We start from the raw sequence: 16,493 nt of genomic DNA on the forward strand, positions 1-16,493 counted from the left end.
AGTAAACTTTATGAAATCTATATACCGAACAAGTTCTTAGGATAAATATTGAGCATCCAAATGGACATGTGTTATAAGCAATCATACGTACTGAATTTGAAGACTTTGGTATAAAAATGTGAGATACCTCATTGACCATTTTATGTTGATTGTATGTCAAAATAATAATAGTTTGGATTTATTGAGTTGAATAAAATGTACTATTAATTTTGTTGTTGTTGTTTTTTTACTTTTTAAAATACAGTTCCTAGGAAATTTTCTATTACATGGCTTGCATTATATTTCAATTGTACAGAGCTATGCTTTAATATCTCCCTCAATGATAAAAAAAAAATAGTCTCCTAGTCTTGTTGTTGTGACAACAAGAAAAGATAACTGTGCGAAGTTCTCAGGAAAGTGCCTAAAAAAATAACTGGATGTACTCTCCAAAGAGCTATTATTTTGTGAACACCATTTCCATTTCTGCTTTCTCTGACACAGGAAGGAGAATTTGAAGACATATCCTGTGGGATATTCTATCTGTTCCCTGAAGTGCAGGAAAGCAAAGAAGGCCATTGATCCCACACAGAGGTACCAATGGCAGGGATGCTGAGAATTTAGCAAATAAATCCATATTTTGTTTTTATTTCATGGCTTCCGACTTCGTAAGCGTCGTGACCCATAAGATATGGCTTACGTGCATTGATTCATTCATCAAACCTTTTACTGAGTATCTATTTCTAGAAGAATCCGGCTCCCATAATTTTGAACTCAGTTCCTTAGCTGTTCTCGCATCTACAAATGTTGAAATAACTTTAAAATGACAAATAAGATACAGACTATTCTGCATCTTTAAGTTAATAATTTCAATTCTCCCCGCTGAACTCAAAATGCATTCTCTTTCCTTCTCAGTAATACCTGGTCTTCTACTTTTCTTTATTATTGTAGTGGTCTTAAATTCTAATCATTTATTTTAAGATCTTGAATATTTTTCTTTGTTCCTTATCATTTTTTAAAGCTTACTTATTTATGTATTTATGTAATTATTTATTTTTTAAAGTTTATTTATTTTTGAGAGAGATTCAAGAGTGCAAGCAGGGGAGGCAGAGAGACAGACAGAGAGAGAGAGAGAGAGGGAGACACAGAATCTGAAGCAGGCTCTGGGCTCTGAGCTGTCAGCACAGAGCCCAACGTGGGGCTTGAACCCAAAAATCGTGAGATCATGACCTGAGCCGAAGTCAGATGCTCCACCGACTGAGTCACCCAGGTGCCCCTAAAGCTTATTTATTTATTTTGAGAGAGACACAGTGCGAGTGGGAAAGGGACAAAGAGAGAGGGAGAGAGAGAATCCCAAGCAGGCTCTGTGCTGTCAGCGTGGAGCCCGACAGGGGGCTCGATCCCACGAAGAGTGAGATTATGACCTGAGCCGAAACCAAGAGTCAGACACTTAACCAACTGAGCCCCCCAGGCTCCCTGTCCCTTATCATTTTGAAATGTGGCATAATTTGGAGAATTGGAAAGATGCAATATTCCTGTATAAATGAAGAAAGGGAAACGGGAAAAAACCAAAAGTTAAATTTCAGAAGAGTCACAATTGGTGGATAACACAGAAAAGGGTATCCAATGCACACAAATGTTCTTTGAACCATCTATTTATGTGAATAGTCTATTCAGTAAGTATTGCAGCACTCCAGGAAATAAACACACCTTGAATTTCCATTTTCCCACATTCTATGAAGCACAAATTAAGTTTCCTTCTGCTAGTTTAATTTCTTTTTCCTAAAATAACTCCTTACAAGTTTATTAAATTTGTGAAATTTTCTTTGTTTCAAGACAATAAAAGAAATCATAATAGCTAGAACTTAGTTCTTACCAGGTTCTTAGAAGTATCATGGGTCCCCTAGTTTAAGAATACCTTTATTTTAAGAAGAGTCCTATGAGATACTAGGATACACAGAGTAATAGCCCCTAAGGTTGTCCATGTGCAAAGTCTGGGAACCTACGAGTGTGTTATTTACACGGCAAGAGGGAAGTAAGGCTGTGGACCGAATTAAGGTTGCTGATCTGCTGACCTTGAGATCAAGAGAGGATCCTGGATTGTCCAGGTAGGAAACTTTGGAAGTGAAAGAGGGAGGTAGGAGAGTCCGGGGTGGGAATCAGAGAGATGTCTGAAGACAGCATACTGCTGTTGGCTTTGAAGATGGAAGAGGGCCAACAAAACAAAACAAAACAAAAGCACACACACACATACAAAAGGCAAAAAGCAAAACAAAATAAAACAAAAAATAAACCAAAAACCCCAACAGATCTTCCTCTAGAGGCTCTTTTAGAAAGGCACGCAGCCCTGCCAGTTTTAGCCCTATGAGACCCATTTTGGATTTCTGACTTCCAGAACTGTAAGATAACGAACGTATGTGTTTTGAGCTACTAAGTGTGCCGTCACCTGTTTCAGCAAGCACAGGAAACTGACAGAGAAAGGTACCCTCTTTATTCCCGTTCTATGGAAAGCCAAGGCATACAGAATTTAAGTAATTGATCCAGAGATCACACAGCAAGCAAATGCACTCTGGCTCTCAATCCCTGGCAACACAGTAAAAGTCAGGACTGCACATGGCATCCTCTCTCTCTTCTTAGCATCCCTGTGCTCTCCAGGTCCCCAATCCATCGCTATCTCCTTATGGGAAGCCCTCCCCAACTGGCTTGTGGAGGCTGGATGCTCAAAGGATACAGTTGTAAGGTGGAAGGGAACTCTTTGCTTGAAGCACTTCTTACGATTACAACTTTACATTTGTCTGGTCCTTTCTGTCTCCACCAGCAAACTTTAAGCTCCAGAGTGCAGGAGCCAGAAACTGTATGCTGCTGTTTCTGACTATTAGATGCAGGGGACGGTTGGCCCTCAGTTGTCTACTGAATTTCTGATGTGTAGGCCATGTAACGATGACAGATTTACATAAGCATATGGAATTTGTAGGTTTTAAGCAATGAACTACATTCCAGTGGGATAAAGTAGATTAGTGGAAATGAATTTCAAAATCCTAAACTTTAGCCCCTAAGTAAATCAGCTCCATGGAAATGAAATCTGAGGGAACGAAACAACAATCCAGATGAAATTTGTTGAAGGATGGGAAAAAATGGTATTCCTGTTCAGTGTGCCAAAAGATGCATTTTGTCCTCAACTGTATTACTCAGTTTTCACAAGATTTCATTATATCGAAGCCTGGTACTTGGGGATAAGCTTTAAATACACTCTTCTGGAAAGCAAAGAAACAAACAAAAACAAAAACAAGTATAACCAGGCTTTTTTTTATATTTGATTATCTTTAAAAGTTAAGGGGCTTTTTATTACTACTGATTTGTTAAGCCTATGCTTTTTCTAGTCATATAACGATGTTTTCTTCCTTGGTAGTCTAATCTTTTAATCTTCAAACTATGGCCTCTCCCAAAACACTCACATCTACTAAAAGTATGAAGTTCTCTATATTCTGATATATATTTCTATCTATCTGTATCTCTATATAGTTGAATTTGCTAATTGGTTTTGGAGAAAAGTTTCTGCATATCCCACCACACCTGATTTTTGGCTTTTCTTTATCGTTGTTGGTGGCTTTACCCTTTAAACATTACTTTTTAGATTCCGTCCATTTTTTCTTTGTTCTTTATTATTTCTAAATCTTTATCATTTGGAGATCTAGAAAGATGCACAATCATTTGGACAAGCTGGTAACAGATGTAATCTGAATTTAGTAAGCCTTTGCCTTAAAGATTCTTGTTGCTAATTACTAAGTCTCTGATCACATTCAATTAATTCTTATACCCATGGAGAAGCCATTCAATTCATTTGTTCATCTTCTACGCCTTTGGCATTCAGCTCAAAACCAGCTCACTAGGAAAAATAACTGTTGAAGATCCTCTGTGCTTACAACATCCGTGGCAGACCATTTAAAATCACACTCCATTACAGAAGCTTCCTTTCCCCGGGAAATCTTACATTAGTATATTCAAGATTCAACCTCACTAAAATGAAATAAGAACATTAATTCAGGATTTAGGATGTCTAGAAGTTGTTTCTTCCTCCTGTATCCATTCAAAAAGATGAAACTGGAAAATCCTGTTAAAATCCCTTTGGTAATAAAGTTTTATTAAACTAGAATATTTATTATAGAATAAGAAGACAGATCATTTTATTTCCTTGGAAATAGTTCCCATAGTATATTCCTCTCTGTTCCCGATTTTAATCGTAGGACCCTCGTTGAGGTCTCTCTTCTGGCCACACCCAGCCACTCTCTCCTGGCCACTGTACCACTCTTTTGGGGAAGATATGGAACACATACAGTAAAGCCCTGATTTAAAAAAAAAAAAAAAATTTTTTTTTTACATTTATTTATTTTTGAGGGACAGAGAGAGACAGAGCACAAGTGGGGGAGGGACAGAGAGAGGAGACGCAGAATCCGAAGCAAGCTCCAGGCTCCAAGCTGTCAGCACAGAGTCCTATGCCAGGTTCGAACTCGCGAATGGTGAGATCATGACCTGAGCCGAAGTCGGACGCTTAACCGACTGAGCCACCCAGGAGCCCCAGTAAAACACTGATTTAAATGGCCTCATCGCTAAGTGAGTCACCCAGAGGATAATGAACTCTCATGGGCATGGTGACCGACAGTGGATCTTTGGGGCTATAAGTTAGCCAACTAACCTACAGGACTCCATCCTTATACAACACTCACTAGTTTACAAAATAATTCCATAAAAATAAATATTCCGGTGCCTCCACCAGACAGTATTCCCCATTTAACAAACCTAGCTCAATGGATCAGCACGTTCAGGTCACATGGGCTTCTTTTTTTCAAGGTTTCTTTTATTTTTGAGAGAGAGCATGAGTGGGGGAGGGGTGCAGGGAGGGGGGCAGAGGATCTGAAGCAGGTTCTGTGCTGACAGTGGAGACCCCGATGCGGGGTTCGAACCCACGGGCCATGAGATCATGACCTGAGCCGAATTTGGACGCTTAACCCACTGAGCCACCCAGGTGTCCCCACCGATGCTCATGTGACAGGCTTGAGGCCGACACAGGGCTTCTGACTCCAAATCTCAAATTCACCACCAATTCTCAGCAGTTTTCAGGCATTCAGGTGAACAAAAAGCACCCAGGAAAAACCCTAGTTCCTTTGTATGTATGTTAGGCAGAAGCGCAAATACAAAGCAGAGGTCAAAGGTACAAACCAGCAGAGTTTCCCTTTGGGTTGAGCCCACATCATTCACCAGAGCGTACCGGTCCGGTAGAGGGCCAAGACTGTAAATACTTCAGGCTCTGTGGCCCATTGATGGTCTCTGCTGCACAGTCTTCTCTCTTTTATGTTTTGTTTTATAAAATGTTAAAATTGTGAAAAGCATTCTTAGTTCACAGGCCGTACAAAAACAGACCAAGGGCAGGATCTGACCCGTGCACCCTAGCACCGGGCCTGGTGTGCTAGAGTTTCTAGAGTGCCAAAGTGGGACTGGTAATACAGGCCTCCTGGAAGTAACTTACGTACCCTGGCTCTCAAATGTTCACCTACAAGCATATGTCCTTGACTCACAGAAGAGATTTCACCTCCCTAACTTACCACAAGTTTAGGCTATTCCCATTTTCTGCTGTTATACAGCCGGAGAGAGAGGCCAGCAGCCTGCCTGGCACTTGCTTCTTGACTTCCTCCTGGGTCATCTCTACCCTCCTATATATATGAAGGGATAGTTACTCTTCGGCCGGGGGGGGGGGGGGCAGGGAGGGGAGGAGGGGAGTGGGGGTGGAGAGGGCACAGGCCTTAAAATGGAGGCCCACTTCTAAATAACATGAGAAATTATAAACATTCCCCAGAAAGCAGCACATAGACATAAATTAAATTAGGTAGTATCTGAGACCTTTTAATGAAATATGTTATAAAGGAAGTTGAAAATAATAGTTGACAACAAGATTTCTGTTAATTCTCCCATCAGAACAAAAAACTTTAGTGAGAGAAATTAGAGCTCTGAAAGAATTTCATTCCCCCCCCGCCCCGTTAAACTTGACTGCATTTTATTTTTTTTGACATGTACTTATTTTTGAGGGAGAGAGAGACAGAATGAGAGTGGAGGAGGGGCAGAGAGAGAGGGAGACACAGGATCTGAAGGAGGCTCCAGGCTCTGAGCTGTCAGCACAGAGCCCGACGTGGGGCTTGAACTCACAAACTGCGAGATCATGACCTGAGCTGAAGTCGGATGCCTAACCGACTGAGCCACCCAGGCGCCCCAGCTTGCCTGCATTTTAATAGACCGTTCTCTATTAAACAGTTGTAAATGCCAAGGACCCACAATGGTTTATTTTGATGTTTACCAAGGCTTTCCACTGTGGACTACGCAGCCAAACTACAGTCGATGCCAGCCCAAAGCTTACCCAGGCATGAATTCAGAGCCTGGACGTCAGGAATAAGATTCTTTGGTATAATGAAGTCTTGAGGGCCAAAGCCTCCTGAAGAATATCAACATTCACCACCTTGTATTTATTGTAGTAGCTTTCTCCATCCTTAACTTACACCATTTCAATGAAAAGTTAAGTAGGCAACTTTATCAATGGGGCTTTTCATATCAGCCAATTACGTAAAAACTTCAAAGGGTCGACAATACTTATGTTCAGTTTTTAGGCTTTTATGAAGGGAATTGAGCTGGGCACTCCTGGGGCATGAAGAGTTCCTATCTATATGGGGTTCCCCCATCTGCCAGTGAGATAAGAAAAATATATGAAAGTAAATAAGTATGAGTTCAATACAGAAAACAAGAAAAAGAGATCATTTATTCCCTTGTCAACCATTTCATTGGTATCCACACTGTGTCTCACATTATTATCTACTCTGTAGACTGTTCCTCAGAACTCAGACTTGTATATCCCATTTCCAGTTTGAAATCTCCATGTATAGATAGACCTAACAGACATTTCAAACTTAACATGTCCTGGGGCGCCTGGGTGGCGCAGTCGGTTAAGCGTCCGACTTCAGCCAGGTCACGATCTCGCGGTCCGTGAGTTCGAGCCCCGCGTCAGGCTCTGGGCTGATGGCTCGGAGCCTGGAGCCTGTTTCCGATTCTGTGTCTCCCTCTCTCTCTGCCCCTCCCCTGCTCATGCTCTGTCTCTCTCTGTCCCAAAAATAAATAAAAACGTTGAAAAAAAATTAAAAAAAAAAAACTTAACATGTCTTACGGTGAACTTCGATTGTCATGCCAGACCTTCTCCTACAGTCTTCCCCACCTGAATGACAACTCATTCGTTAAGGCTAAACGAAACAAACAAACCAGGACTGAGACCAAATTACTGCACGTTCACACTCATCCCTGAGTCCTCTCCTTCTCTCACACTTCAGGTTGAACTTGAAAGCGAGCCCTACTGGCCCTACTTTGAAATCCATCGGAATCCATCCACTTCTCGCAACCTCGACAACTACCATTCAGCTCTGTTGCTGGGACCACTGCAAAGCTTGACGATTAGTGGTGTCCCTGCTTCCGCTCTGGCCCCACTGCAGCTGTGGATCCTGCTACTCACCTGCGCCAGGGCCTCCGGGTTAGTGGGCTTACCGTTAAAAGAGCACTTTCTGTCCCCCAGGCACTGATCTAAGCTCTTTGCAAGTATTACTGAATTCTCACAATAACTTTACACGGTAGGTGCCATTACTGTCTGTGTTTTAGTAGTGAAAAAATGAAGGCACAGGGAGGACAAGTCATTTGTCATGGTCGTACAGCTGACACGGAGACAGGACTCAAACCCTGACATTTTGGCTCCACAGCTCAGGCTCTTGACTTTCTGTGCCTGCTCCCTCCAATGCCTTCCTTACTCTTGGGAAAAGCTTTCTCTCCGTCTTCATGATGGCCTTTGTGATCTGTCCCCCATTACCTCCATGACCTCACCTGCTACTACTTTCTCTTTGACTTGCTTGGCCACAATGGCCTCCTCACTCTTTCCCAAACACCCTGGGCCTTTCCCCATATTACAGACTTTCACCCTGGCTGGTTCTTCCACCTGAGACACTTCCCCACAGAGAAGTGGCATGATTCATTCCCTCACCTCCTCTGGGTCTTTCCCCAAATGTCACTTTTTTCCGGTACTGAACATGCCCCTTATTGAACATCTTTCTAATATATCTAGACACGATTCTAAGCACTTAACATATGTTTTACTTTATCAAACCCTCACAACAGTGCTGCATTGATGACACTATTATCCTCATCTTACAGGTGAGAAAAAGAGGCATAGAAATGTTAAACAGTGTGGGGAAGGTCACATAGCTGATAAGTGATAAATTAAGATTTCAACCCAGGGGCTCTGGCACCAGAGTTTGTGATTTCTCTCCCTCTCTCTCTCTCTCTCCTTTCTCCCCACCCCTCCCTCAAACACACACACACACACACACACACACACACACACACACACACACACAGTATCAATATGCAAATTTGGTGACTAAAAGGTGATGGAAAGTGAGAGAGAAAAAAAATCAGGTTGTTCAGAAGCTTAGAGCCAGAGTGAGAAAATGATTAGCCCATCAGGATAAAGAAGGACGTGAGGTACAGAGGTGTAGATGATCAGTTTCCAGAGCTGTGTGTTTCTGGGTGTCATCCATGGGGCTCTTCCATCCGAAGCACCTGGAGGTGTTGACTAAAAGTACAGATTCCCAGGCTGTACCCCACACCTTCTTATATAGAGTCTTTGGGTCCAGGCGCCCAAGGATTGACCCACACACAATTCCTAGGTGACTTTAAAACACATTAAAGCTCTTGAGCTACTATCTTGAAAGATGCGGAATCGTTTCATTGACTTAAATTTGTACACTAAACATCACAACGCTCATATGGCATTTCCATAACGACAAGACTTGGAAAATACACTATCAATGTAAAACTTGGCAACTTAGGACGGGGATCTTTGATGAGTTTGTTCATAGGTGGATTCCAAATGCCTGGAACAGCGGCTGGCCCATGGTGGGCCACCAATAAATAGCTGTTGAATGCATGAATGTGGAGTGGCCCAAAGGAAACTCTCAGGATGCACAGTGATTCTGTCTGTGCATATTTTACCCGAAGTGGTCCAAGATTTCCATCAGTCTTCTCATAAAACTCAGTTTTATCATCATCTCCTCTAGAGGTTAGGAACAGAGTGGAAATTATACTGGCTTTTGTAATCCTTGATCTAAATGTGACTTCAGGCTCTGGAATGTGGCAGCTGTGTGATATGAACAAGATATGCAATCATTCTGAAGCCCTGTTTCCTTCACCAGTAAATTCAGCATCACTCTATTTAATGTTCATAGTGATATCATATAAAGTAATAGAAACCTTGAAACAATAAGACATTGTTATTGATTTTTCTTTTGCAAATTTCCACCTGCTAAATTTTATAGTATAAGTGGTAAAATTGGGGGTGGGGAGGCTGTTAAATGATAGAGACGGCATGAGCAGAACACATAACTATAGAATGCTAACATCATAAACAAGAGGTAAACTTGGGGGGGAAATGTCTCAGTCCCTTTAAAATCTAATTTGTAAAAACCTCCGGGAATAATAAGTATGAAATTATTCCTAAATAGCATTTCCTCCTAGAGAAAACCATAGCACAACAGTTCAAGAACAGTATTGCTTTTTTATTTTATTTTTAAAAAATGTTTTTAAGTGTGTATTTATTTTTGAGAGAGAGAGAGAGAAGGTATGAGCGAGCAGGGCAAAGGCAGAGAGAGAGAGCAGAATCTGGACACAGAATCCAAAGCAGGCTCCAAGCTCTGAGTTGTCAAGCACAGGGCCTGATGAGGGGCTTGAACCCAAAGACCGCGATGTCGTGACCTGAGCTGAAGGCAGGCACCTCCCCGACTGAGCCACCCAGGTTCCCCCCCAGCATTGCCTTTTAAACACCTAATATCAGTTTGTGGAAGAAGTTGGCATAGAATGGTATAGCTCAGTACTCTGTCCCTCGGAGTCGCAGGCCAAACCAAATGACTTTCATCTCAAAACTTTTAGTGTCACAGGTAGTTTTCATTCATTATTTACCACATCCTTGAAATCTGAACGTTAAAATCTAAGAGGAAAAAAGTCGATTGTGCTGAAGGTACGCAATGCCTCCCCAATTTTTGAAACTTTAGCACGCCTACCACCATCCTAATGTGGGATTTCAGTGACTAAGCAGATCTCTCACTGCACCTCAAGTAAGGAAAGATGCCACCCTCCACTTTATTCTTCCTGACAAAACAGGTGTACAAACAAGGGAGTAACACTGTCTATTGTAACTAAAGCACAGACAGACGTGTGCCAGAAACAGCTTTTCAATGAAAATGCCATGCATCCTACCAAATCCTCAGAAACTTCACTCTGATTTTGCACCTAAGTTAACCATTTTCTAAAGTCCTTTGTGTTGCAGAGTCAGAAATAAAAAGTCTAAATACCTCGAAGGCAGACATGTAACCCCCCAACAGCTACACAACCTGATTGGTGGCATGCGATCTGAAACTGCGTTTGGGGCTCTTCTTTCAAACTAGAGTTGCAAAATCAAATCCACTGAATGAAACCAGACTCCGCAAGTTTTCTCGTTCTCTCTGCACAAAAGTGAGTAACAGCATACACAATGTGAGGCAGGGGAGCATGTCTAATAGACTGATAAACTGCGCATTTCGGGGCAGATCTAGGAGAAAGAAAGCCAGCTCTGAATGATAGAAATCCTTTGAAAGATTTTCCCCCACATGGCAAAGCACAGGAGTAAACCCTAGGTCGCACACTCCTTTATCTAAAGCCGAACAGCCCAAACCCTAAATTGCAACCTCATTTCTGTAATAACAGTTCAATCAACTCCGGCTCCTTTGCCACAAGTACCATACCATGATAATGAGGGTTCTGGGTCTACTCATCTCGTCCTCGCTCTCCAGAGGCACAATCTCGTGGGATGGTTCCTCTTGGCGTCGTCTACAAATGTGTGGACAGCTCCTCTGGACCACAGAACGGAAAGCCTGAAGCAGAACAATGCTGGCCGTGCAGCCCATAGCTGCATCGTGGAGCCTACAAAATAACTTCTATGTTGATGCTATGTTGGAAAAACAGTGGCTCCTTGTCCCTGAAAACAGCCTACATTGCAGCTGCAGCCAGCTGACTCTCCAATCGCTTTCTTGAGCTCTGATCATCTGATCACCGCCAAATAGCTTGGATGCAGAGATGGGAAAGATTTGATCCACTGAAACTGAACGCACTCAGGAATATTAGAGCGTTTCGCCCGGAGAGTTATTTCTCAATTCATCTCAAGAACGTGCTTCCTGCTCGTTGCAACAATTCTCTCCGATTCTAGTTTCAGAGGTCTGAATAAATACATCACTTCCACCCAGACACTCGAATAAATAACTCTCTTTCAACCAAACAACTGGAAATCTAACTCCACACTGACATTTTCCCAAGGCAAATGAGTGTCATATAAAGAGTGAAAATGATTGCTTTCTTTTTCAGCGTAAACACTTCGGGAAGGATATCTTGCTAGACACCTCACTAAGTGATTGGGATGTTACTTTTTATAGCCCTTAAGTTCCAGACATGAAATGGGCTCATCCGAAACGTGGAGCCGCTGAATCAAAACGATTTATCAAAAGCATGCGCGCCTTAACCAAACCCACATGAGTGACACCAGTGTTCCCCCTGCGATTTCCTTTCAATGGTAGGGTTGTTCTGTTCCCACACATGCAGTTCTGCAGCCTAATACATTTTTATATTTACATAGGCGGCTCGTGGGGCTGAAAATATCTCTATTACTGAGGTCACTCGGCGAGCTCTGCCAAGTGACCTCTTAGAAAAAGCAGCTGTAAAGCATTTTCACATCCTATCAATAAGCGTTCAAGGCTTCAGGAAGGACGTTGAGGTCTTCGGTAGTTAAGAGTCTAGTATTCCCTGGCTCCTACGAGACTAGTCACTTAGGAGGGGACCGAAGAGATGCTTAGAAATCACGTGACCTGCTTGGAATGGCTTCAAGATCTAATGGTATACTGTAAGAGAATAGCACAACAAGGGATGCTTGCACTAAAAATATCTCACAGCAAATGGATTTTGCTTACAAACGAGGAAAGTATGAAATCCCCAGTAGGATTTGCAATGTCGGGATCTTTTCTGTCAAGCTAATCCTTCCAGTGTAACTCTCAGGGATTCAAAGGAAAAATGTTTTCTTTGGTTTCTGGGCTCCTGAGCGTACAGGGTGCTGCAGAAAGTGTGAAGGCAGGTTGGTTTTGCTCCGAGGTGTGGCCACTCCAGCTCCGGGGAAGTTGCTCTCCCAGAAGCGTCTAGCACGCGGCTCAATTAGGCATTAATTGCTCAGTAATCTGTCACAACACAGCATTATTTAATTGGTACGTTTGCCAGAGAAGTAAAACATTTTTTTTTTCTTCTAAGAGGTACAGGCTGCCAGTAGTTTTTCATCTCCCTCTGTTTTGAGCAAACATATTTTAGTGCTGCTGGAAAAAGAAGAAAAAAATGCTAATGGTGCTGGCAAGTCCCCTAACCCCTCCAGACCTTTGTCAGAGTGCCCGGGTGCTAATCTAAACCACTTTTACTGCAAACAACTGGGGCATTTACTGAAGACAGGCTGCAGTTTAACCTATCTGGCTTGTATGTATTGAAAAAAACTGACATCGGGGCCCCTGAGCGGCTCAGTCGGTTGAGCGTCCGGCTTCGGCTCAGGTCATGATCTCGCGGTCCGTGAGTTCGAGCCCCACGTCGGGCTCTGTGCTGACAGCTCAGAGCCTGGAGCCTGCTTTGGATTCTGTGTCTCCCTCTCTCCCTGCCCCTCCCCTGCTCACTCTCTCTCTCTCTCTCTCTCTCTCTCAAAAATAAACAAACATTAAAAAATTAAAAAAAAAAAGAAAAAGAAAAAAATGTATATGTAAATGGTGTCCATGGGAGGCAAAGCATGGCTCGGGCTTCCATGATTGTGCAGGTGTCATTTCGAGTATGATTGCTCCTCCGGGCTCTTTGGGGACCCCACCTACCCACTCCCATGCATGACAAGGCGCTCTCCAGCTGTTCCCTTAGGTTCTGGTCATCTGCTCATGAATGAACAGCAAGGCGCTCGCTGGAGGCACTTAATCACGACACCAGCTCTGGCTGGCAATGGGAGTGGGACCCCTTGCCATACCCCATGGGCTTGGCAGGGAAGAGGACGTCGCCATCCCAGACTCCCATCTAGGCACCTCTCTCTCAATCCGGCTCACCTCTGGGGTGGCTTTTGGAGTCAGATGTTTTGGCAGATGTCAAAGTCTTTGGGGAAACAAATGAGATGCTTTCTAGCTATTAGAGTCCTGTCTTCATTGATCCCCTTTGTTGCCTCTGAGGGACTCACCCCTATTATTGATGGGCTGCTGTGGGGCTGTCAATCTTCCCTCTCTTGCTTTCTCTTTCAACTTCCATCATCAAGGAAAGACAATCTGCGAAAATTAGTTTCTTGGGAATTCAATATATACTATAGTTACCCAGTGGACACGAGACCATGAGGACAACAACCAAGGATCACGGTTAGACATCTAGCCCAGCGTTTTCTTCTGAAAAGGTGTCAAATGTGTAGCAAAGTTGCCAGAAAGGAGTTGGATTCTGAGGCCCAAGTTTTACATAGTAAGTTAAGTTAGGGGTGGGGAGGAGATAAAAATCAACCTGAAGAGACTGGACACTTTCCTCCTCGTAGTTCGCATACATGTTATGTGACGCAGAGGAAAGGAAATATTTAAAAACGAGGTAAAAGCCCTTCCCAGGTATCTGCTATTTTCATTTGAAGTATTAATAAGACAAATTATTAATTCGACTTTCAAGCATCAAATGTGCGTGGCCTCACTACTCAATGACATTTGGAGACTCTCTCTGGTCTCGTCTGCCTCTTCTCCTAGCTAGGTTTTACTTTACGATTCACTAAGATGTTTACTAAATGTAAAATGATAAAAGTAAGGTTTTTCACCTATTGTCATAGATGAGGAAATAATGTCACTAACGTTTGTAAGACTAAATTTTCCAAAGAAGTGTTGGAAACTAGGTTTCATTCTGAATTATTATTTTAATAAATAGTTTTAATGTTTATTGTTGAGAGAGAGAGAGAGAGAGAGAGAGAGAGAGAGAGAGAGACATAGTGCAATCAGGAAAGGGGCAGAGAGAGAGACACACACACACAGAATTTGAAGCAGGCTCCAGACTCTGAGCCGCCAGCACACAGCCTGATGCAGGGCTCGAACTCACGAACCGCGGGATCATGACCTGAGCTGAAGTCAGACACTTAGCCAACTGAGCCACCCAGGTGCCCCTATAATGTTATTTTATGTATGTATTCATTCACTTGGCACTTACGAAATCTTAAATGCAGGTATAGTAAAAAGCCTTCTTGCTTCAAAGCAGGGATGGCCGTGTTGTGTAGATAAGAAGTAGCTTTAGTGTAGACAGGAAGTGGAAAGAAGAGGAAAGGCGCAATCATGGAGAAGGTGAGGGATACCTGACAGAAAGTCAAATATAGGAAGAAAACGTAAAGAGTTTTGGAGAGTGAACAGTGTGTGTGTGTGTGTGTGTGTGTGTGTGTGTGTGTGTGTGTAGAGAGAGACAGAAACAAAATGAAGAAAAAACAAAGGCGCAGAAGTAAAAACATCTCCAAAACATCCCTGAACACTAGGCTCGCATCTCTTTAAAAAGTCCGGACAAATGAATTTCATTTTTAGTGTTGTTTTCTAAAATGTTTTGGACTAAGAATCATTTGACTCTAGGTGTGGATGTTTCTGCCATTGGAATAAAACATCCAAAGATCTTTTTACCACGGGAAAGGAAAATCCATATTTAACTTAACTAAATGATGCTTATTGAAAGTGCTGGACTTTCCCAGCTTGGTTAAATTACGCAAGAGGGGGCGCCTGGGTGGCTCAGTCGGTTGAGTGTCTGACTTCGGCTCAGGCCATGATCTCACCGTCTGTGAGTTCGAGCCCCATGTCAGACTCCGTGCTGACAGCTCAGAGCCTGGAGCCTGCTATGGATTCTGGGTCTCCCTCTCTCTCTCTCTGCACCTCCCCTCCTCATGCTCTCTCTCTCAAAAATAAAATAAAAACATTTTAAAAAAAATTACGCAAGAGTTGGATGTCTAAACGTATCTTGAGATGCAGACCAGGTTGAACTGGACTGTGCTTCGGCACTATGGAGGTGAAGTGCATGTTCTTTTCCACCCATAAGACCTGTACATGTGCCCCCAGGCCTCTGAGTCTCCTCATGCTCAGTGATAAATCTACTTGGAACGAGTGAGGTTTTCTGCCATCTTCCTGTGTCAAGTTCACTGAAAGCTCTTGCTGATCATGACATGTTATCTCATAAAAGCCAACATAAGCTCAGATGAAAATGCTTTAATTGAGAAACAAAGAACATCCTTACGTGCTTCTTGGATGCCCCCGACACTACCTCACCTTCTGTTTAACCTGCTGCGACTTGCTGGGCACTATTTCAAGAGGCGAACAGGGCCATGACTAGAACTCACTTATGAAAAGAAATGTATGGTTGAGATTTTGACAGAAGGCCTTGCCTGGAACGACCATATTCCACCAATGAATCATCATCTCCCCAGAGAAAGATTCTCAACTCCTCGCCCGAGGAGTTATATTAACTCCACCTTTATGCCTGCATCCAGACACAAAGGTTCAGAAGCCACTTGGGAACCTGCTTCTCACTGGACTTGCCTGGCCCAGGCCAGCAGAACATGGTTTCCACCATATTTCGAGTCCGGATGGCCTGACTTCAAATTCAAGATGGTGGATGAAGTATGTTTGTGTCCTTCCCTTCTTCCCCAAATCCAAGTGAAATGTCAACAAAGCAGTATGAGAGGGAGGATACTGATTACAAGAGTGAGAAAAAGGCAGGGGACAGGGGGACACTTTCAGTAGAGGAGAGTTTTCTGGAAGTATTTCTGAAAGATTCAAAGTGAATGGGATCATATTGATCAATAATCAAAGATGAAGGACTAGCAACAACTCACACAGCAGAAGGATGCCACGGGAAGAGAGGCTAATATTCTCGGCAAAACCCAAGAGGGGCTCTGAGCTGGAGGAAGTAGGCACTGGATGTGAGTGAGGAGTAGTGAATCCCTGTCCCGCCCATGCCCAGCCCAGACAAAACACTGGAGCACCGGACCGCAGCCCTCTGAAGAAGGCACATGTTCCCAGAACACCCAGCATAGGCGTCAGCACTTCTGAGAAACGCCCTCATTACATTGGCCTTGGCAGGTGGAGGCGGGCTTGCCTTCAGCCTGCCTGCCTGGTCCACACACCCTGAAATAAAGAATGCAAATGATATCCACGTTACCTAAAAGCTCATCCGCCAGTGGTCTGTCTGATGGAGTGAAGCAGGGGACCTTAAATGATCTTCCTCCCCTGCCCCCCAGAGCCAGAAGGTAGGGCACTGTGGCCACCCAAACGAAGCAGATCCCCCCCCTTTTCAAAAAATATGTATTCATTTTTGAGAGAGGGAGGGAGAGAGAGAGCGCGCATGTCGGGGAGATG

At 43.3% G+C, this 16,493-nt stretch overlaps 1 protein-coding gene and 1 long non-coding RNA gene across 7 annotated transcripts in view; one reads left to right on the forward strand and one right to left on the reverse strand.

Moving 5' to 3' along the window:
- LOC113596337 (uncharacterized) overlaps window positions 1-1,049 on the forward strand; it is a 28,896-nt gene extending 27,847 nt beyond the window's left edge. The window contains exon 3 of the long non-coding RNA XR_003417085.2: window positions 481-1,049. This is a non-coding gene — a long non-coding RNA (uncharacterized LOC113596337). The remainder of the gene's footprint in view (window positions 1-480) is intronic.
- Window positions 1-16,493, reverse strand: part of DOCK10 (dedicator of cytokinesis 10) — a 268,554-nt gene that overhangs the window by 197,731 nt on the left and 54,330 nt on the right. The window contains exon 1 of one of the 6 annotated variants that reach the window (XM_053215869.1): window positions 10,833-12,708. The exons of 3 other annotated variants lie outside the window; for them this stretch is intronic. In XM_053215869.1, coding sequence (XP_053071844.1) covers window positions 10,833-10,994 — 162 coding nt within the window. In that variant the 5' untranslated portion in view covers window positions 10,995-12,708. Of the gene's footprint in view, window positions 1-10,832; window positions 12,709-16,493 lie in introns of those variants that run through there. 2 more of the 6 variants (XM_053215868.1, XM_027049185.2) reach the window with 2 other exon arrangements.

Source organism: Acinonyx jubatus, chromosome C1 (genome assembly GCF_027475565.1).
Source record: "Acinonyx jubatus isolate Ajub_Pintada_27869175 chromosome C1, VMU_Ajub_asm_v1.0, whole genome shotgun sequence".
Lineage (NCBI taxonomy): Eukaryota > Metazoa > Chordata > Mammalia > Carnivora > Felidae > Acinonyx > Acinonyx jubatus.